This window comes from Chrysemys picta, chromosome 7, assembly GCF_011386835.1.
Source record: "Chrysemys picta bellii isolate R12L10 chromosome 7, ASM1138683v2, whole genome shotgun sequence".
Taxonomy (NCBI): domain Eukaryota; kingdom Metazoa; phylum Chordata; order Testudines; family Emydidae; genus Chrysemys; species Chrysemys picta.
Window position 1 is genome coordinate 93915559 of NC_088797.1, and position 22244 is coordinate 93937802.

Below are 22244 nucleotides of genomic sequence, written 5' to 3' on the forward strand. Positions count from 1 at the left end.
CATGTGAATTTTTCAAAAAGCCAGAACTAGTTTCATTTTCTGAGCAAAACTTCTGTCACGGCTCATTTTTGGAAAGTGTTTATTGGACGGGCTTATAGAGCTTGGAGCAGATTTAAGAAGCATAAAAAACTAACTTGGTACGTCACAAGAAACTATGGACTCAATCTTGAAACCATGGTTTCTGTGGGTCTGAGCACTTGAGATAAAGTGCATCTCCTGGGAGGTGCTGTGCACTCTCTTTTCACTGAAATCAATGGGACCACTCACAAGACAAGGGCTGAAGGAGTGGGCCTGTTGTAATGTTCTTAAAAGAAAATTTATTTTCTTATAAAAATGTTTTATTAATTTAATTGTGCTTTTATTGGTTCTTGGATATTTGTGCAACATTATGAACACTCAAAGCTGCAAATAGTTCTTGATTAAAAATAAATTTAAATATAGTTTCTGGATATATTTTTGTGTTTAGTTTCCTTTTAGCTATAAATGTTTAAAATTGTTTCTAATGTTGTTGTAATGTTTTTCCTTATGATGTGATACTTATAAAAATACCTATGAGGGTATTGAGTTCAGTAGTGCTTTGTCTCAAAAGGAAAGTTATATTTTTTAGACATAGCTGTTGAGAAATTATACAAAATTTCAGATTCTGATTGAAATGCTAAAATAGACTGGAAAATGAAAACTGTTTAAAACACTATTATAACAAAGTAAGGGCTGAAATCTGTGAACACTCACATAGTAGTCCAATTGACATCACTGAGACTAATCATGTGACTAAGGAATATTTGTATAAGCATAAGATGGAGAATTGGTGGCAGAATTAACTTGTTTTGCAGTTTAAAAGAAAAAATTTCAATGTACTTCAGCATTTCATTAAAACCTGAGCACTAAAACTCCCACTGACTTCAGTGGGAGCAGGATTGAGGCCAAAATCTATTTAAAAGAAATATTTCACATGTTAAAATGTTCCAATGTTAAAAAATTGGTTGTGGGATAAAATGTGAAATTCTACAGTATTTTTAAAAGAATATTTCTAATAGAAATCTTGTGAAAAAAATGCAACAAAAATGTAACTGTATTTGCAAAGTTAGGCCCCAGTTCTGCAAAGATTTAAGTACATGCTTAACTTTAAGCATGAGAACAGTCTCACTGGCTTTAGTGGGGAAATTCTCATACTTAAAGGTAAGTATGTGTTTAAATCTTTACAGGATTTGGGGCTAAACCACCCCAGCTGGAACTCCATCCATTACTTTTGCTGAAATCAAGGCCTTATCTAATTAAATGGGCTGTTTTTATTATTTGTCAATTAATACTGATTTGCTCAAACTGTTTTAAAAGCTTTTTATTTATTTATTTATTTTATTTTTTGACATTGGAGGCTCTGTCTGCAATATCCCGTCCATTGTGCTTTATCAGTTTGTTTTTGAATAACATTGCAAAATTAGGCCCAGATCCAGCAAAGACTAATACATATGCATATCTTTATGCATTCTCAGTAGCTCTCACACATACTTGACTGTGTGCACTGTGAGTAGACCCATTGAAGTCAGTGGGGCTACATATTGTGCACAAAGTTAAACATGAATATAGGTCTTTGCACGATTGGGACCTTAAAACGTAGTTTTGCTTGTCTAATAAAAAGGCCACACAGTCAATGTTTGCACTGGAAAATTTGCCTTTCAGTTTGCTCACAAGTATGTGCATTACCAATTACCAATCATGTGTTAAATGTATTCTTACAAGATTGATTCTTTTCTTCCCTGAGATAGATGCACAACTAATGTGGTGTTAATATTATGCTGCAAAGAATATTTCTCTGCTGGCCTAGTTTTGGGACAGCTGTGTAATATATTTTCATGCGGGAGAGCCTATTTGGAATAGATTTTCTTAGACTGCCACTATTGTGGCACTTACTGTCTGGCTCCTTTCCAGGCCCTGCACATGAGCCAGATATAATATGCTGAGATATGCAGAGCGGTGGGGACAGGAATGAGGGAAATTATAGAACTATCGGTACATTTAAAAAAAAACCACCTTTCTCTCTAAACTAATGGGGGAAAAAACTGTATTCTAATTATAAATATTGTCCTCCCAAAATGAAAAGGATTTTTTCCACAGAAACACTTTTGTGTTTTTTAGGTAACTAAACCAATATTGGATCTAGGATTTTGCGATGGGGGTGGCAGACAGAGAGAGGTGGGCTCACTGTGAGCCCAGTTATTTCTGACACTCTGACTCGCATCAAGTAGTATCTTCCTTTGAGATGGGACTTCTCATGAAGTAAGGTACTATTCAGTGTGATTAAGGATGGCAGAAGTGGGCCCTGTGCAGATTAGTTTATGGAGGACAACTTGTGCATCTAATGCTTCAGACCAGTGATAAGGTTGCAGGTCCATGATGCCTTGCAAAGCAGCTAGTACACTTTCTTTAGTTGTTCATGCAATAGGTCAACTCTCAATACATATCAGAGGAGTTGTTCAAAGGTCCTCAGATATTGTAGGTGTATTAATCGTTTGTCAGTTAAGAGTAGAAAATTATTCCATTTGCCCATCTCATATGCCAAGTAGAAATTATCTTTAGCAGTATATGGATATTGGAAACAAAAAAAAAAGTTCCCATGAATGTTCCCTCTTTTAACTATTTTGTTAAGAAGAGATGACCGTTTGTTTTGGGGACATGAGTTAAGAAAAAAGACTCAAAATAATCAGTCTGAAACCAGCAAATTCTCAACTGGCAAACTAGCACGTTTACTTTTAAAATCTAAGCCCACAGACATTTGAAACTTTGACATCATACAGTTTCTGCCAGTGGTTTCATGTAAATGTTAAATAGAATGGGGGGAGAAAATGGAGCCTTATGGGTCTCCCCAAGTAAGCAGTTTGGTAGCAAAAGAGAATTTGCCTATTGGCACTCTGCAAACAAACACACCATGAAACCAACGATACACCTGAGATACATCAATGATATTTTCATCCTCTGGACAAATGACTTATACTCTCTCACAGATCTCCACCACAACTTCAACAACCACCAACAATTCATTAAACTCTCTTTGGAACACTCCCACACCAGCATCAACTTCCTGGACACCATGATCAGGTTCAGCAATGGGACCCTGCACAAAACTATATTCAAAAAATCCACAGATCACCACACCTATTTTCATAGATCCAGTAACCAACCCAAATATACCAAGAAATCTGTTATCTACAACCAGGCAGTCGGGTACCATAGAATATGCTCTGAGGAGAAAGTCCAGGATATACACCATAACACACTCAAAACCGCCTTCGTCAAACAAGGACGCTCCATCAGAGAAGTAGATCGCATCATGGAACGGGCTACCCTGTGAGAGAACCTGCTTCAAAACGGAAATAAAATCTTTTCCGACCGCACACCCTTAGTTGTCACCTACCACCCCACACTGGAACCTATACATGGTATCATCAAACAACTACAGCCCATACTTGATGGGGACCCCATCCTAGAAGAAATCTTTCCTCAACCCCCTCTTCTGGCCTTCAACACCCCCCAACCTCTCCAAACTCATAATCAGAAGCAAGCTCCTCACAGACCAGGACACACCAACTCAAAGCGACACTAGATCCTGCCAGAATAACCGATCCAAACTGGCAGACATCTCTCCACTGCTACAATGATGAATACCCCCCCACAACACACCTTTCAAGATCTATGGGTCCTACATATGCCTATCACAACATGTAATGTACTTCATCCACTGCACTAAATTCCCCAATGACAACTATGTGAGTGAAACCAGACAATCACTACACTCTTGCATGAACTCACACAGGAAAATGATAAAAGACAAAAATACCACATCACTGTAGGTGAACACTTTTCACAAAATGATCCCTCTATATTTGAGCTCTCAGTCCTCATCCTCAAAGAAACCTGCACAACGCTTTCAAAAGACAAGCCTGGGAGCTTACATTTATAACTTTGCTAGGCATTAAAAATCATGGACTGAATAGAGACACTGGATTTATGGCTTATTACAGTAATTTATAACCCACTAACAACCCCCTCCAGCTGCTTCCCCCTGCCCTCACCTTTTCTGCCTATGACTGGCAAGGTGTTAACAGACCACTTCGCCTTGAATGGTCGCTTGAAGTATGTGTTAACTACTTACACTAAATGATCTTTTCCACCTTGTATTTAGCTGTGACACTCTAGTTTCTCTGATCTGAAGAAGAGCTCTGTGTAAACGCAAAAGCTTGTCCCTTTCACCAACAGAAATTGATCCAGTAAAAGGCATTGTCTCACCCATCTTGTCTCTCTTAAAAAGATTGGAACCATCTGTTCTTTTCCATTAATCCCTGTTGTATCTTTGAGATAGGATTATAGTAGATTATGTTTGATAGCATCATGGACAGATCTAGTTGTATGAGAATAGATATCCATGGTCAGGAGGATCTAATTCGTCAGAGTGGGCATTGTTGTTTCCATTCTATGTCCTGCCTGCAAGTGTGTTATCCAGAGATGTGAAGTTGGAGGTGGCACTTGCCAGCTTTTTGTATTGCCTTCCCCAAATGTATCCAAGTTAGTCCGTGTCTACACAAGAAAGTTTTGACGTGTTTGGACGTTACTGGAACGGGATGAATTAGAGATAACTGACGAAGTGTTGAACACAGTTTGTCCTGATCTACACTGACTACTCAGTCATAGGCAGCATTGTGTTAGCTAACTCAGTTGTTTGCAACATTATGCAACCGTGGTAAAATTGTTTAATACAGATTTGTCTTCAGGTCCCAAAATTGGCTCCCTTCACTCAGGCCTCCTAGGATTTGAAGTGAGAGGCTCAGGTCCTCGATCCTTCCTCCGCTATCTAGACGGTGAAATAAATATTTAACAACACTGACGTTAAATTGTCCTCCTGCAGTAGTTAGAGTTCAGAGTTAACATTGCTTTGAGATGATGGTTGGAAGTTAATGCTTCTCCTACAGTTATTGTTTTGGACTCTCTATCTCAGACTCAGCCTGCACTACATAGGTTACCTCCGAGTCACATTTAAAAGGTTTACTTGGCCATTTTAAGAGCTAGAAATGAAAGTGTTTTTAAAATAGCTTAGATTCTCATTAAACTATCTCTTCCCCCCCCCCCCCCAAAAGCTGCACCACTGACTGAAACATAAGTGTCAAGAAACATTCTTTTGTCATAGTGTCCACTTTTTGTGGCTAAAAATTTGGGTTTAGAATCTTTTCAAAGATTTATTCACAAGATGTCAATGTTTGACTTCTGGCGACGACATTCTTGGTTTCACTCTAGTTGTTAATGTTTCAGATCTGACTTCCTAAGCCAGTTTTAAGATGATGAGTCATTCTGGATTAAATCAGTATTTCCTGGTGAACAGTCTGTCTTGTCGTGTCCTCTCAATCTACCCAACTAGAAAAAGTTTTGTATTGCTTTACTGTACTTCTGCTGTATTTATCTTCTGTATGTTTGACAGCAAGAATTTTAACCTGTGTATTGAAACTCCAGAGGGAGGGATTACCATAGGGGACATCAGGGGGAGATTTTGAATTCTCTCAACACATAATACAGTTTCTAAAAGTTTTTTTTCTCTTTAAGAATGAGTCAGCTAAACATGAACAAAAAATATGCAAGACAAAGTCAAACAGGATTTTGGTCTCAGGCTGGAATTTCCTGCAGGCTATAGAACTGTAAATGGGCTGCAGGATTTTCCAAGTTCATTTCATGGTGCTTTGTGCACACAGTTCTTAGTGGGCTGTAGTCCACGAAAGCTTATGCGCTAATAAATTTGTTAGTCTCTAAGGTGCCACAAGTACTCCTGTTCTTCTTTTTGCGGATACAGACTAACACGGCTGCTACTCTGAAACAGTTCTTAGAGAATCTTGTGGAGCGAAAAAATGCTGTTTGATGGTTATGCAGTAGAGATTAATAGCTGACCAACAAGCAATTTTCCCTATTTTTTGTTGTTACTTCTATAAGATGTCCAGGAACCTACTTTAATTCTTGAGCCTCTGGCCTGGTCTACACTGGGGGGGGGGGGGGGAGAGAATCGAGGTAAGATACGCAACTTCAGCTTCAAGAATAGTGTAGCTGAAGCCGACGTATCTTAGATCAAATTAAAATTACTTACTTCGCATCCTCGCGGCACGGGATTGACGGCCACAGCTCCCCCGTCGACTTGGCTTCTGCCTCTCGCACTGCTGGAGTTCAGCAGTCGATGGTAGAGCGATCGGGGATCAATTTATCGCGTCTACACTACACGCGATAAATCAATCCCTGATAGATCGATCGCTATCCGACGGGTAGCGTAGACATACCCTTTGTGAAGTATAGTCACCAACAAGGTTTGTCTTGAGCAGGATAGTTCCACCAGATTTACATGTTGAAAAACTATTTTATAAAATTGTGTGTAACAGACAAGCTGCTACTAAAGAGAGTGGTACAAAATTCTGAAGAACATATTCTATTTTGCAAAGATATTCAACATATTTTTCCCTCACTTAACTTTCCCATGAAAACCATCTGTCGTGTGTCCTTCAGTCTGCAAACAATCCCTCACAATATTGGTACTCTTGTTTTGGTGTAGGAGTGTTTGAAATCTAGGTATGTGTAACAAGTTGGCAGACTAGGGCTACGTCTGTGTGTGATTCCCTGCTCACGCGCATGCTTGTGATAGCTCTCATCTGAGAATGCTAAAAATAGTGTAGTTGCAGTAGCATGAGCAGTGGCACCAGAGGCTAGCTGCCACAGAGTTTTTGGGGGGTTGTACTTGAGGTGACTAACCTGTGCCACTGCCTAGGGAGACACGGCTACACTACTATTTTTAGCATGCTAGCACAAGTCTGTCTATGTGAGCTGGGAATCGAACCCAGCTCCAAGTGTAGATGTAGCCTATAAGAGACTGTATAGGAGTGCAGGGTTTTTCCATTGAATCACCCTAGGCTCTGTTGCTAAGTACGTTAGCTGCAGCGAGAATGTGCAGGTTGTGGGAATATTTCTTTTTGAATAAGAGAAAACTAGGGTTCTAGAACGGAGGAGGTCCTGAAAGGAAACCATACTAACAGCCTGGCTTGAGGAGGAAATATCAGCAGAGGTTTATGTTCTGGGGTTTTATTTGTTTTTCGGGTTACCAGTAAAGCCAAACCCTGGAAAGGGGGTGACTTCGGACACTCACTAAGGATCTCTAGTCATTAGCAGTTTGAGTCTGTATTTTTAAATTATGCTAAATCGTAGTACATCATAAATACTGCTTTTTATCTTTGGTAATAGTTGTTAATTCTGACAGACTTCTCTCTTGGATACCTTGATGCCATGTGCATTTAGCACTTGCTCAAATGATGAAGCCTGAAACTAAGGGATGACCAAAGTTGCACTGCTATGATACATTCTCAGTACTGCCAAATGTTTGTTATTTATATATATTTGTTTAACCTTAGAGACTAACAAATTTATTAGAGCATAAGCTTTCGTGGACTACAGCCCACTTCTTCGGATGCATATAGAATGGAACATATATTGAGGAGATATATATATACACACATACAGAGAGCATAAACAGGTGGGAGTTTATGCTTTCTGTATGTGTGTATATATATCTCCTCAATATATGTTCCATTCTATATGCATCCGAAGAAGTGGGCTGTAGTCCACGAAAGCTTATGCTCTAATAAATTTGTTAGTCTCTAAGGTGCCACAAGTACTCCTGTTCTTCTTTTTGCGGATACAGAATAACACGGCTGCTACTCTGAAACCTGTCATATATTTGTTTTATATATATATATATATATATATATATATATATATATATATATAATATTCACAAGTAAGAATCATGAGATTGGATTAAATCCAGGATTTAAAAAAATACATTGTGAGTTCTTATATTTGCCTTCTGGTTGTTGAGCCTTAATTACACTCAAGTCACATTTTCAAGCTTTTCTCCTCAACTATGAGGGCTAAGAATGTGGTTTAGAAAAATGAAAACCTGAGATTCTCATGCATTCACATGACTCCAGCAGCTGGAGCTCTAAAGAAAAAACTAACTTTTATGAGACTTGTACTAAAATCATGAGAGTTGGTGAAACTGCTTACTACAGTATTGCCAATCCCAGGTGTTTAAAAATCATGTCAGGATGAAAAATCATGAGTTTGGCTTAGAAATCACAAGACCTTTAAAAATAAAGATTCTTTTTTTTTTTTTTTTTTACTTCTGGTTTCTGGGCTTTTTGGGTACACTCGGATCAGTCAAATCTTCATGCTTTCCTCCTCAACTCTGAGGGCTAGAAATTAACTTTCTTTTAAATGAAAGCTATGGTTCTCACGTAATTGCATGATAATAGGAGTTTGGGCTTTAAGAAAAACACGTCATATTATGAGACTCATGATAAAATTGCAAGAGTTGGCAACACTATGTCTGTGTTTCAAATTCTGCCTCACCTGCCCAGCTAACAAGCTCAGAATAGACTCATCCATAACTGATTCACTGGCGCCTCTGTACCCAAAGCTATCCTGTGTTCCAGGAGATGATGCTAGGTGAGGGCCTTATTTTGGAGCAACTAATGTGTGTCAATGTAGTGGGAACCAGTGCATTTAATTGGCCAGAAATTGGTTCTTGTCAGATGGTGGTACTTGCTTGTTTGTCCCTACCATGGGGACATTGTAGCAGCAAAGAACTGCTTTAAAAATGGCAAATGTACTTAGCCTGGGTAGTAGCAACAAAGAGAAAAAACTGAAAAAGAACCGATCCTAACCAATGAAATGATTGCTGAGTCAGTCCCTGAGAACCGCTCTGCCAGCAGCAGCAGTTAAAATAGGAAGTGGGAGTTGAGGCAGTAGGAGCTGTGGATTCCCAGAAGGGATAGAATGTATCACCTGCTGTGGTTGAGACAGGAGCCCTCAAAACTTTTTAGCTTTGGGATTTCCCATCAAGACGTGAAATTGTGACATGGACGCAAGAATCGGAATTTATTACTTCTTGTAAATCTGGAGACTTTTTTTTATAATTGGGCCTGATTTTCAGCTCTGCTTACCTTGGGCCACCCTATGTGAGGGGCATTTTTAGATTCACAATTGCATATACACTCAAAAGTGCATTATTGTCACTTGGATACTTACGTACCTAATAGTACATGAAAATCAGGTACCGGGAGATCTAGGTTTCCATAAGTAACTGGAAGTGCAAACTTGCGGCCATGGTTTTTAGACACAGAAATGAGCCCAGTTTTTGAAAATTTAATCAATACTTTTAAAATTAGCATGAAACTTGGAATACAGTAAATAAGTGTTTCTCTGTGAGGGTGATCTCTCTGGAAAGACTGACCTCTTCAGTGGAAGGCAATAGCAAGAACAGGGTAGCGTGAATAATTTTTCAATTAAAATTCTACAGAAGCCAACACCTCTGTAGTTTAATAAATATTGATTTTTTTTCAATAGATGCTTATTTGTTTGCTGAGTGCTAAGAATGTTAATGACCCAACAAGCAGGAACAATATACAGGCTGCCTTGCCAATACGTTGAAAATATTTTCCCCATTTTATTCTCTCTCCCATTCCTTGTTCTTTTGTCTTCTCTTACAACTTTTCTGGGGCAAGTGAAATATTATTAGTTCCCTTCTCTAACATCAGAAGAAGAGTAAATATTTTTATAGCATGGGGTGGAATGTCATGGCAAAGTTTAAGAACCCGTGATAGTTCATATACCATATGTGTATATCTCGTAAACCCAGCTATCGTGCAGAATTTGTTTGGGCAGAAAATATTTGTACTTTTTTCCCTATCAGACCATTTCTTCAGCTGGATCAGAAGGAAACTAACCCTTTTAAGAAGGCAAAGCTCAGTGGTATCCAGACAGTTGTCTCAAATCTATTAATGACAGGTTTCAGAGTAGCAGCTGTGTTAGTCTGTATCCGCAAAAAGATCAGGAGTACTTGTGGCACCTTAGAGACTAAGAAATTTATTAGAGCATAAGCTTTCGTGGGCTACAGCCCATTTCTTCGGATGCATAGAATGGAACATATATTGAGGATATATATATATATATATATATATATACACACACACACACACATACAGAGAGCACGAACAGGTGGGAGTTGTCTTACCAACTCTGAGAAGCCAATTAAGTAAGTGGAAAATAACGTTTGAAGTGATAATCAAGCTAGCCCAGTACAGACAGTTTGATAAGAAGTGTGAGAATACTTACAAGGGGAGATAGATTCAATGTTTGTAATGGCTCAGCCATTCCCAGTCCTTATTCAATCCTAAATTGATTGTATCTAGTTTGCATATCAATTCCAGCTCAGCAGTCTCTCATTGGAGTCTGTTTTTGATGTTTTTCTGTTGTAAGATAGCCACCCGCAGGTCTGATAAATTTGTTAGTCTCTAAGATGCCACAAGTACTCCTGCTCAAATCAATTAGTTTACTGTGAGCCAATTAATAGAACAGCAACAAAGCAAGTTTATACGGGGGATAAACAAAGGCCTAGTTTCTATAATGGCTGCAACGTAGCCTCTGATTTTTGGTTGAAAGATAGTATATGGACAGGAAGTACTGCACTGTTAAATTAGGAGAGAGGTTCTGGAATCCAGAGCCCTATTTAGTGGGAGAGACCTATATTACACACACACAAACTCTGTCAAAAGACTATTATTAAGGTTGCAAAGTCAAGCACTCTAATGTTAGAAAATGCCAGAATGAAGGATGCCGGTACAACTTTAATTTCCCCTCTCCTCCACTGGTACCTATGCATTGTAATACAGTCTATGAGTACATGATCAGATTCTATTTTTTCTCCTCAGGCCTCTCATCCTAGTCCCAGTGTGCTTGCCCAACAAGTCCTAGTCTCCCCACTCTGGATTCCCCATCCAAATCTCTGTTTCCCTCCCTTGTCCCAGTTCCCATTTCATTACCATTCTTCCTTCCCCCTCCCCCTGCCACTTTGTCCCCAGTCTTGTTACCTTCTAGTTCTAGTTCCAGTATCTCTCTCCCTTCCTCCTCGCTCCTCTCCAATCTGACTTTGAGCCCCTGGTGGGCTCCAGTCTCTCTCACTCACACAGACACACACACACACCCTCATCTACACTTGCTTGCAATCCCAGTTTCCATCCCCAGGCTCTTTGTCCAATCTTCACCCCTCCGCCCCAGCTTCTTGTCCTAGTCTCTTTATCCAGCTGGTCCAGGTTCTTCCCCCATACCTGTTCCTTATCAGAGATGGCTGCCCTCCCTCTAACCTTCTTCCCAACCCCCACTGGTTCCTATGCATGGAAAATGTGAGCCTAAATGATTAGTTTGGCAAAGTTATAAATAACTGAAAACAGGTTCTTAAAATAGGAAGTGTCAAGCAACTTTAATAATAGGCAGTGGTACCAGCCGATAATCACTGCCAGCAAAAGGCAGGGGTGTGTGTGTGTGTGAGAGAGAGAGAGAGAGAGAGAGAATGAGTGATGTGAAGTGAAATACTTCTGCAATTTAATCACAACTTGAATGTATGAATATTTCCAAACCACAATTTAAGTATAAATGTGATTTACGCAAAAATGAACATTGCTGTTCAAAGTAAAATCGACCCCATCCTACCCTCTGAGCACAGAAGATCCTAAATGCAACGCAGCCACTGATATTCCATGGTAAAGTGGGTGCAGTATGGAGAGGCTGAGCAGGAGAACTCTGACTCTTGACACTGGGGGAAAAGGGGGTTAAAGCATGGCCAGTGGTTTCAAAATTATGCAGAGACACTAGCCAAAGCAGCGGTTCCTCTAGGGCCAGAACGAGGAGGATTCTATCCTTTGACCTTAGCACAATAAAGTATTATTTTAATTGTTTACATAATGTAAACCATTGAAGCAGTCAATTTACTGGCTATAAGTGTCAGCAATTTAAGCTGTCAGTTTAAGTTTCAAGTAAATTGACAGCATTAAATGTTCACGAGGGGTTCTTAAACTTCATTGCACCGCTACCCCATTCTGACAACAAAAAAATTGTCCTGCCGCTCTTGGGGGAGGGGGAAGGTCAGGGTCAAAGCCAGACACCCTCTGCTCTTGGCAGGGGACCCAAAGCCGAATCCCAAGGGCTTCAGCCCCAGGTGGGGGGCCTGTAACCTGAGCCCACACACGCTTGGGGCTGAAGCCCTTGGGCTTTGGCCCCAGGCAGTGGGGCTCGGGCTTCGGCCCTGGGCCCCAGCAAGGCTAATGGCAGTCCTTGGTGACCCCATTAAAACGGGGTCATGACCCACAGTTTGAGAACCGCTGGTTTACACTATGTAAACAACTATAAATGTGCTTTACACATGCACAGAATTTGAGAAATAAGACAGTTTGCATCCACATTTCCTTTTTCATGCAGTACATGTGCCTGAGGGCAAGTCGCTACCTCAGAGCACCCTATCTACAGCAATCCATATGCAGATTAAATTTCATATCAGCTTTAACAGGAAATTCCTGCTGCACTCATAGGCAGTGGCAACATATAAAAATGCACTAGTATGACCGGCTCGAAATGAGGGGATCAAAGATAAAAAGCAACTTAAAGAAAAATTGAATTAGGGATCTTAGAAAAACAATTGAATTGAATTAAGTTCATCTGAAACCAAAGACAGACATCTTATTTGGTTATTTGTCCCCGTTTTTGAACAGTTGCCTGAGTTCCATGTAAAGCTATCCACTATTTATTCAGAAACACTGCAAACAGACTTCCTTTGTGCTTTACTGTAAATAACCTCCTTTTTCATTTTGAATATTCTGAATTTGAATTTCTCCTCTTGCCACTTCCCTTTGGATTTTTCTGTTCTGCAGTATGAAACAATAAACTTTTGTTTTGTTTTTGTTTTTGTTTGGGTGTAGAATATCCAAAGAGCCACTAATGTTGTATATCAAGCTCATCATGTCAGCAGGAGCAAAAGAGGCCAAGTTGTGGGTACAAGAGGTGGATTTCGAGGCTGCACAGTGTGGCTAACAGGTATTTTAAGCCTTATTGAGACTGCAAATGGATGTGTGAAATGTGTTGCTCACTGGTGCTGGATGAGTATAATTTGAAATTCATTTATGTATGTCAATAATCCAAGTAGAGTTTAGTGCAAGGTGTAAAGAGGTCTATTTTAACTTGACCTGCATAAACTGATACTAATGGGACCTAGGAAACTCTTCTGACCTGGATACACAGATGAAATATAAACAGTTTCCTGGGATTTAAAATATCCTGCTATATGATATAACGGTGTGGGCTTTGTATGTATAGAGAATAAATAATGCTGACAACGTGAGTCACGTATTTGTTTCATGAAACTTTGGGGAAGGGATTACTTTCCCCCCTTTCTTCCAGTTTTTTTCTCTCCAGGAGGAAACTTCCCTCTCAGGTTAGGGTAAGTCACAACTGTATTCTGTATGCTGTTCCAGTTATGTTTACACAATTCTCTTACTACTTTTAATCGTTTATCAGGTTTGTTTGCTTGGTAACTCTTGGTATATTTTGTTTGGCAGCTGGAATATAGGAAAACACACATTCAGTAATGTTCGGAGAACCACTTTATCTTATGTTCATATCAGCTTGTGTACTGACAGTTCTATTAAAAAGGGTTTAGTTTTAAAAAAGTTACTGAATACCAATCATCTAGGTGAAAAAGACTAAATCAGTTTAAGGTTATTCCTGAAGCTGAAAGTCATCCAGTGCTGTTTATTCCCTTTCATATATAATTTATATGTACTGTATGTGAAGCATTTTAATTTCATTTGGTGATGTTTCTTCTTTGAAATATACAGGGACCTTACCATAACTTTCTATTATTTTAATTTTTAAAGGGTTAGGCAATAATGGAAGTACATTTGAGGGTTTCTAGATAACTTTCCTAGATTATCAATTAGTGACTGACTCTGTTGTCTTACGTAAATTGAAGTGCTCCTGTCCCTAGCTAACCCTCCTGTTCTGACTCCGTTCCAGGAGCAGTCTCCAGTGCATGGATCTGAACCCTCCTGAAAAGAAAAGGGGGTTGGATGCCTCCACAGAACTGTCTTTCCTCCAACATAGACCTCATGGACTGCTCTTTGTGCAGTCTCAGGTCCGTGCAGGGGGATTGGGACAAGAGGCATGACCAGTAATGGGGATATGATCTCGGCACTTTGATTTTTCAGAAGACAGCAGGCTCCCAGGCCCTGTATCCCACCAACTATCACAGCCCAGCGAGGGTACAGGGGTCTCCACGTGACGGCCTGGCCTCCTACGTATCCCTGGGGATTTGGCAGGTTTGAGTGCATCTGTTTCACAGGAGAAAAGAGGGGCCCAAACCCTGTGTTCTCCCCTGAGAGAGAGATGTGAGTGAGTCTCCATGAGGATTTCCTCATGGAATTAGTCTGCTTGCAAAAAATCCCATTCTTCAACTGCAGTACAAGAGATTATCAGGGCCTAGGTATACAACTGCTATGGCTATTGTTGTCTGTCTCATGCCTCTAATCTACCTCAAATATGTAATCTGTTTTCTCTAGTCTAGATTTTCATTTAGGAGCTAATGTTTAATTAATTAGATTACTGTTTAGTTTTCTGTTTTTTTAATACTCCAGATGAACATCGGTATGCCTTACTTGTCCTCTCTAATAGGTCTTTCTGGTGCCGGTAAAACAACTATTGGCTTTGCTCTGGAAGAATATCTGCTGTCTCGTGGCATGCCTTGCTACTCTCTGGATGGGGATAACATTCGGCATGGTCTGAACAAAAACCTAGGTTTCTCAACTGATGACCGAGAAGAAAACATCCGCCGTGTTGCCGAGGTTGCCAAACTGTTTGCCGATGCTGGTCTTGTTTGCATAACTAGTTTCATTTCCCCTTTTGCAAAGGTAAACCTATTTAAGTATATTCTAATATTTACTCGACAAAATGGGGTCTCTGCAGAGAGTCCATTGGCTCTCTCACTACTAGAAAAGAGGCGCTTTTAAAGAGTATAATTTATATCTTGTATTTCAGACACAACAGTTATTGTACTCATCACCACCCATATTTCAGGGTCTGATGCCACTGGGATGTTTCTCTCTGGTGTTCCCTGCAGGCCATCTGTCTTTGCACACCACATAGCCCTCCAGCTGAGAAGCAGCTAGTTGAACCCTTTCTGGGGGAACAGATGTCACAGTGTAATCTAAAGTCGCCAAGAATCAACCTCTCTTCTGGGTCTGAAGCTCACCCCCTTTCCCTGGGGTTCCACTGCCTCACCTCAGCTCTAGTATCAAACACTCTTGATCCCACCAAAGTCTTACTGAGACCTCCAGTCCACAGTAGTCTCTGGCACTTCAGCTCTTTGCAGGAACTTGCCTTCCTATCTGCTCCCTCTAGTTTCCTCCTTCAGATTAAACTCTTCTCCCTTTTATGGGGCCTGAGTGTCCATTATGGGGCCTGAGTGTCCATTAAGTTATCACCTGATGCCTCCCAATCCTGCCCCCTGTGGCTGAGAAGCAGCTAACTAGGTACATATATTGTATCTGTTCCATAATTAATTATTAACCCCTTTCCAGCCTGTGATGGGTTTCACCCCATCACAGGTTCACTTTATTTTTTCCCCTATTTTTTTTTTTTTTTTAAATCACAAGTATATAAAATAAGTTCCCTTGGTTTGCTTGGATGTAAACTGGCATAACACATTGATATTAAAAAATATGTAGAAAACTAGGTTTCAGTTAATAAGTGTAAAAAGTTAAAAGTAAAAATTTCACTCAAAAGATTCATAATCACTAGTTCCCTGAAAAATAGAAAACTGGAGGAAGGTGTACAGGGCTTTATAGTGGTATAATTACGCTGATATACGTTATTCTAAGAAGTTTTGATATGCTGTTATACTTGTGATTTAGTTTGCTTCATAATAATGACAGTAATCTGCTAATGTCAGGTCAATACAGTTGGTTATCAATAATTTTTGTTTTAAAACAAGGATTAGTTAATAAATAGTCATTCAAAGTATAAGATTCTGCCATCCTGCTAAGTGAAGATAGATGTTCTAAACTGCTATTAAAAAGATGAATCTAGATCAAACTAGTGATTTTTATTAAACATTATGTGAAAAGGAACTTCTTTCTCTTAGTAAGAATATATTTAATATATATAACATTTTAAAATGGATGAATATGGCCTGTACCCTTCTGTTAGAAAAATCCAACTCTAGGCAGGTATTGGTGACCAGATAAAATATTTAACAACACCCCACTGAGAATTCAATTGTGGAATTGCTTATGATTTCTCCCCTTGCTTCTTACAGGATCGTCAAAATGCAAGGGAAATTCATGAAATGGCTGGTCTTCCTTTCTTTGAAATCTTTGTAGATGCTCCTCTAAATATTTGTGAAAGCAGAGATGTGAAAGGCCTTTACAAAAAAGCAAGGGCTGGAGAAATCAAAGGTGTGGTAAACAGTTTATGTTTAATGATATCTCAGTATCTTCTTTTTATTTGCCTCCCTTTTCTCTTCTCATCAACAGTGAACAGTGCTGAGAGCCAGCGTTGCTACCTCTTTAAATAAAAGGAAAAATCCCCAGCCATCTGTTGGAAGGTGGTGGAAACAACGGGCATAGAAACAGACTAATTTCTGCACTCTTAAGTGGTGCAAACCCCTTGTGTATGTTTACATTATTAATGCTAGCAGTATTCATTTACACAGAAACTTATTCTTATAAGTAACAATTTCAAAACTGTCAAAGTGACTTAGGGGCTAGAATCACAAAGGGAACTTAGACTCAGCATTGCAATGCCTAAGGTTTAGCCACCCTGCTGCCTAGGAGCACCCAGGGTCCTGAGTTAATCACCTAGGCTCCCTATACAATGAATGGGGGGAGTTAGGCGCCTAAGAATGGGATCCACAAAAGCCGGCACAATGAACTGCCTAAGTTAGCTAGGAGGAATTGCCAAGGAGAGGGGTGAGGCCTAAGCTCTACACTTCAAAGGGACTTAGGCCTGGTCTACACTTAAAATGTACATCAACATAGTTGTAAAAAGAACAGGAGTACTTGTGGCACCTTAGAGACTAAGAAATTTATTAGAGCATAAGCTTTCGTGGGCTACAGCCCACTTCTTCGGATGCATATAAAATGGAACATGTATTGAGGAGATATATATACACACATACAGAGAGCATGAATAGGTGGGAGTTGTCTTACCAACTCTGAGAGGCCAATTAAGTAAGAGAAAAAAAACTTTTGAAGTGATAATCAAGATAGCTCAGTACAGACAGTTTGATAAGAAGTGTGAGAATACTTACAAGGGGAGATAGATTCAATGTTTGCAATGGCTCAGCCATTCCCAGTCCTTATTCAATCCTGAGTTGATTGTATCTAGTTTGCATATCAATTCCAGCTCAGCAGTCTCTCATTGGAGTCTGTTTTTGAAGTTTTTCTGTTGTAATATAGCCACCCGCAGGTCTGTCACTGAATGGCCAGACGGGTTAAAGTGTTCTCCCACTGGTTTTTGGGTATTATGATTCCTGATGTCAGATTTGTGTCCATTAATTCTTTTGCGTAGAGACTGTCCAGTTTGGCCGATGTATATGGCAGAGGGGCATTGCTGGCACATGATGGCATATATCACATTGGTAGATGTGCAGGTGAATGAGCCCCTGATGGTATGGCTGATGTGATTAGGTCCTATGATGATGTCACTTGAATAGATATGTGGACAGAGTTGGCATCGGGCTTTGTTACAAGGATAGGTTCCTGGGTCAGTGTTTTTGTTCAGTGATGTGTGGTTGCTGGTGAGTATTTGCTTTAGGTTGGGGGGTTGTCTGTAAGCGAGGACAGGTCTGTCTCCCAAGATCTGTGAGAGTGAGGGATTATCTTTCAGGATAGGTTGTAGATCTTTGATGATGCGCTGGAGAGGTTTTAGTTGGGGATCATAAGGAATCAGAATACTCAAAAACCAGTGGGAGAACACTTTAACCTGTCTGGTCATTCAATGACAGACCTGAGGGTGGCTATTTTACAACAGAAAAACTTCAAAAACAGACTCCAACGAGAGACTGCTGAGCTGGAATTGATATGCAAACTAGATACAATCAACTCAGGATTGAATAAGGACTGGTATGGTGAGCCATTACAAACATTGAATCTATCTCCCCTTGTAAGTATTCTCACACTTCTTATCAAACTGTCTGTACTGGGCTATCTTGATTATCACTTCAAAAGTTTTTTTTCTCTTACTTAATTGGCCTCTCAGAGTTGGTAAGACAACTCCCACCTGTTCATGCTCTCTGTATGTGTGTATATATATCTCCTCAATACATGTTCCATTTTATATGCATCCGAAGAAGTGGGCTGTAGCCCACGAAAGCTTATGCTCTAATAAATTTCTTAGTCTCTAAGGTGCCACAAGTACTCCTGTTCTTTTTGCAGATACAGACTAACACGGCTGCTACTCTGAAACCAATATAGTTGTGTCACTCAGCAGTGAGAAAAATTCACAGCCCTGAGCACCACAGCTATGCTGACCTGATCCCCAATGTAGATGCAGCTAGGTCAACTGAAGAATGCTTCCATTAACCTAGCTACCACCACTCTGAATGGTAGGTTGTCTACAGCAATGGAAAAATATCCTTCTGTTGTAGTGGAAAGCATCTACACTATCGTGCTACAGCAGCACAGCTACAGCACCTTAACTATGCCATTGTAGCACTAGTAGTGTAGACATGGCCACAGACACCTAAGTCCAGGCTGCAGGGTACACCTCCTAGCAGTTTTGGATTCACAGCTGTGGAAATGGTGTTGGTGGTGATGCTACCAGTTCTGCTTTACTATACCAAATAGCCCAATGGTTAAGCCACTCATCTAGGATGTGGGAAACCTGGGTTCAAATCCCCCCTCTGCTTGATGTGGAGCAGGGATTTGAACCAATCCTCTCTGTCTCCCCTGTTGAAACTATTCTGCTTTGTTTAAACAGTTATTGGATCAGAGACTTGAAGATGTGTCTCCCACAACCCAGCTGAGTGCATTAACCACTGGGCTATTGAGTCATTCTCATTCATTCCTTGACCCAATGACTTATTATTTGTACATAGCGGAACAGCTTCAATAGGAAAGACTGAGGGAAACCCAAATCAGAATATCTCATAGCCCAGTGGTTAGAGTACTCACCTGGGAGGTGGGAGACTTGAGTTCATATCGCTGCTCCACATCAAGCACAGGGAGGATATGAATCTGGGTCTTCCACGTCCTGAATGAGTGCTCTAACAACTGGGCTATTGAATATAACAGGACAATAGTACCACCATTACATTGTGTGAGAACTGATCAGGTGACATAGATGGGGAAACACCTAGTCTGAGGATCTCTTTGAGGTTTAGGTATGAGCTAGCCACCTGAATGTCCGTATGTAGGTGGCTGTGTGTGTGCCCAATGGCAGATAGTTAGGCTCCATGGGGATTTCACTAGCGGAAATGTAGGTGCTCAAAGGGTTGGCAGCAGCAGAGCAGAGGTTATGGGGAATCTAAATTTGGACTTGGGCACTTAAAGTGGCAGTTAGGCACATAAATCCCTTTGTGGATCTAGCCTTTAGTAACCTAAGTCCCATTTTCAGAAGTTACCCAGGCACTTACGCACGTATGTCTCTTTAAACTGAATGGGACTTAGTCTTCTAAGTGCCCAAGTCACTTTTGAAAATGGGACCTAGGTTCCTGAGTCACTTAGGTGCTTTTGTAAATTTAAAAATTGGAAAATTTAAATCCATTCAAGCGTGCCTGCTAGATTTGATTAAGGCACTTTGGAAGAAAAATATGGACACATCCTTTAACTATTGAAATCTATTGAGCTAGAAGAGGTGCTTTTTTATTTTTAATGAAGAAACTGGTAAATATTTCACTGAAATATTTGTTCCGGAGAGTTCCTTTCACCTTAATTCATCTGGTCAATGTTAAAATTCTTTACTTACCAATGTACTTATTCCTATGTTGTTTTAATGCTGGGTGAAGTCACACAAGATACATTATAGCTAGTGTGATTGGGAATCTGCAATATTCTGATAAACTAATCTGGAACAGTTTTAAAGTCTCAAAGTTCTAACTTTATTTTTTAACTCAATCCCTCTGTGCAGGGTAAGGGAGAAGCTCCAGAGCATAGATCTTGCACTAGAGGTGCTGGGGGTGCTGCTGCACCTCCTGGCTTGAAGTGATTTCCATTATATACAGCGTTTACAGTTTAGTTCTATGGCTTCCAGCACCCCCCCCTATACAAATTGTTCCAGAATGGAGTAAAAAGGGGGGAAAGACAATAAACCTCTCCCCAAAAGGAGAGATTCTCTTAAAGTGTGAGTTTTCCATAGCAGGTCAAGAAATCACATAATATATAATATCACACTCAACGTAACATCTGTGCTTAGAATGAGGTTACATTTTTTTATGGCAGACTATTGTTGAATTGCCCAACAATAACACGCTGAGGAATGGAAACATAGGAGTGAGAAAGGTGAACAGGATGGGCAGGAATGGTGTCCCTAGCCTCTGTTTGCTAGAAGCTGGGATTGGGTGACAGGGGATGGATCACTTGATGACAACATGTCTGTTCATTCCCTTTGGGGCACCTGGCATTGGCCACTGTCAGAGGACAGGATACTGGGCTTGATGGACCTTTGGTCTGACCCAGTATGGCCGTTCTTATGTTCTTATGAACAGGGGGTGAAATGTAGAACATTCACATTGGGAAAGAGACCAGTACTGAAAACAGGTGGATTTTCTAGCTTGTGCTGAAGAGAATATGCACATAGTCCAAACTTAACCTCTTCCTGGGGTTTGATTTTAATGCTATCTCAAATAACAACCGAATGTAAACCTCAGCCTTAGCTTTCTCCCTAAACGTCCAAAGAAAGATACCTCAACATCTCTTCTTTCTTGATTTGAACTAATAAGATCCACCTGCTAGTATGACTCAGTTACACTTATACTGCCCCATCATTCAGGTATATGACATGAAGATTATTCAACACAGGAGTTGTGCATCTCTATGTAGCTTGCTAGTCTTCCACCCAGTTACAACTATGTATCACAAGACCGCTGAATCTTCTCTGCAACAACACTGCTTTAAGGCCTGAAAAGTAAAGCTAATGTTGTCGAGCTTCTGTATAAAAGTTGGCATAATAATTTTCCCTTTTTTGAAATAGCAATTTTCCCTTCCTCCACTAAACAATTGCTCGTGGACCCTTGTTATTTGGAGACTACCTTCTTCCTTGTTAGGCTTCTTTACCCCTCGCTTTCTGATAGCAAACACATCCCTTTTTTCTCTCTGGCATTAAGGGCTGTATATCTGGTATTTGCAGTGTTGCCAGCAACACATCTCCATAGGTGGGCAAATAAAGATTGTTCCTGTAGCATAGAGCATCATATTGCTATAACCTTATTGTCAAGTCCATTATTGATAGACCAAACAGGAAGTCTCAATGCCATTTCTGAGCATGGGTTCTCTGAATGAAAGAATGTTTTCTTGCCATTTGTGCAGTAGCTAACTATTTTATTGATCCCTAGGCTGCTCACTATTACATTCATTAAATTTTGGCTTGGGTTTAATTGTGTGTAGGATTCACTGGGATTGATTCAGAGTATGAGAAACCAGAATCTCCTGAACTAGTTTTGAAGACGAACATTGCTACAGTGAGTGAATGTATCCAGCAGGTTGTGGAGCTGCTACAAGCACAAGTAGGTAGTTTTGTACCAAAAAGCGCCTGCAGTTTGTAAAGTATATTTTCAAATGTTGGCCTTTTGGTATATTTTGTTTAAAAATTAGTGTGGTAACTAAGATCTTTATTTCTTTTCTTTTTAGAACATTGTTCCCAAAACTGTGATTAAGGATGTTCTTGAACTGTTTGTACCTGAAAATAAGATTGACCAGACCCGAGCTGATGCTAACATGCTGCCTACTCTAGAGATTACCAAGGTGGGAGAATAAAGAAAATGGCATTGTGTAGTACCTTGATAAGCCCTTTTATCAAAGTACTAAACAAGTTACAATACAGACATCTCCAAAGTGTGTGGAATCCTGTTGCTTTCTGATTACTGCAAGCCGTATGATTAATGCAAGTCCTAATACTACACAAATGTGAATGGTTCAAGGGTTACTATGAGTTAAAAACAAATTAAAAAGCAACACAACAGCAACATGTAAATTATACAGTGCTATCTACACAACTTTTTTTCATTTATTAAGTTTTCTTTTTGACATTAATGAATCCTGTACCACTAAAGTTGCATCATTAGTGTTTAGATTCCTTGCTCCTGACTGTAGGACTCCTTGTCAGATGAAATTGAGGACTTTGAAATC

General features: G+C 40.0%; 1 protein-coding gene across 4 annotated transcripts in view; it reads left to right on the forward strand.

Moving 5' to 3' along the window:
• The window catches only part of PAPSS2 (3'-phosphoadenosine 5'-phosphosulfate synthase 2), a 75572-nt gene that overhangs the window by 32673 nt on the left and 20655 nt on the right, over positions 1-22244 (forward strand). For all 4 annotated transcript variants that reach the window (XM_042856847.2, XM_005292491.4, XM_024107268.3 and 1 more), the window contains exons 2-6: positions 12828-12942; positions 14575-14810; positions 16217-16355; positions 21504-21622; positions 21747-21860. In XM_042856847.2, coding sequence (XP_042712781.2) covers positions 12828-12942; positions 14575-14810; positions 16217-16355; positions 21504-21622; positions 21747-21860 — 723 coding nt within the window. The remainder of the gene's footprint in view (positions 1-12827; positions 12943-14574; positions 14811-16216; positions 16356-21503; positions 21623-21746; positions 21861-22244) is intronic.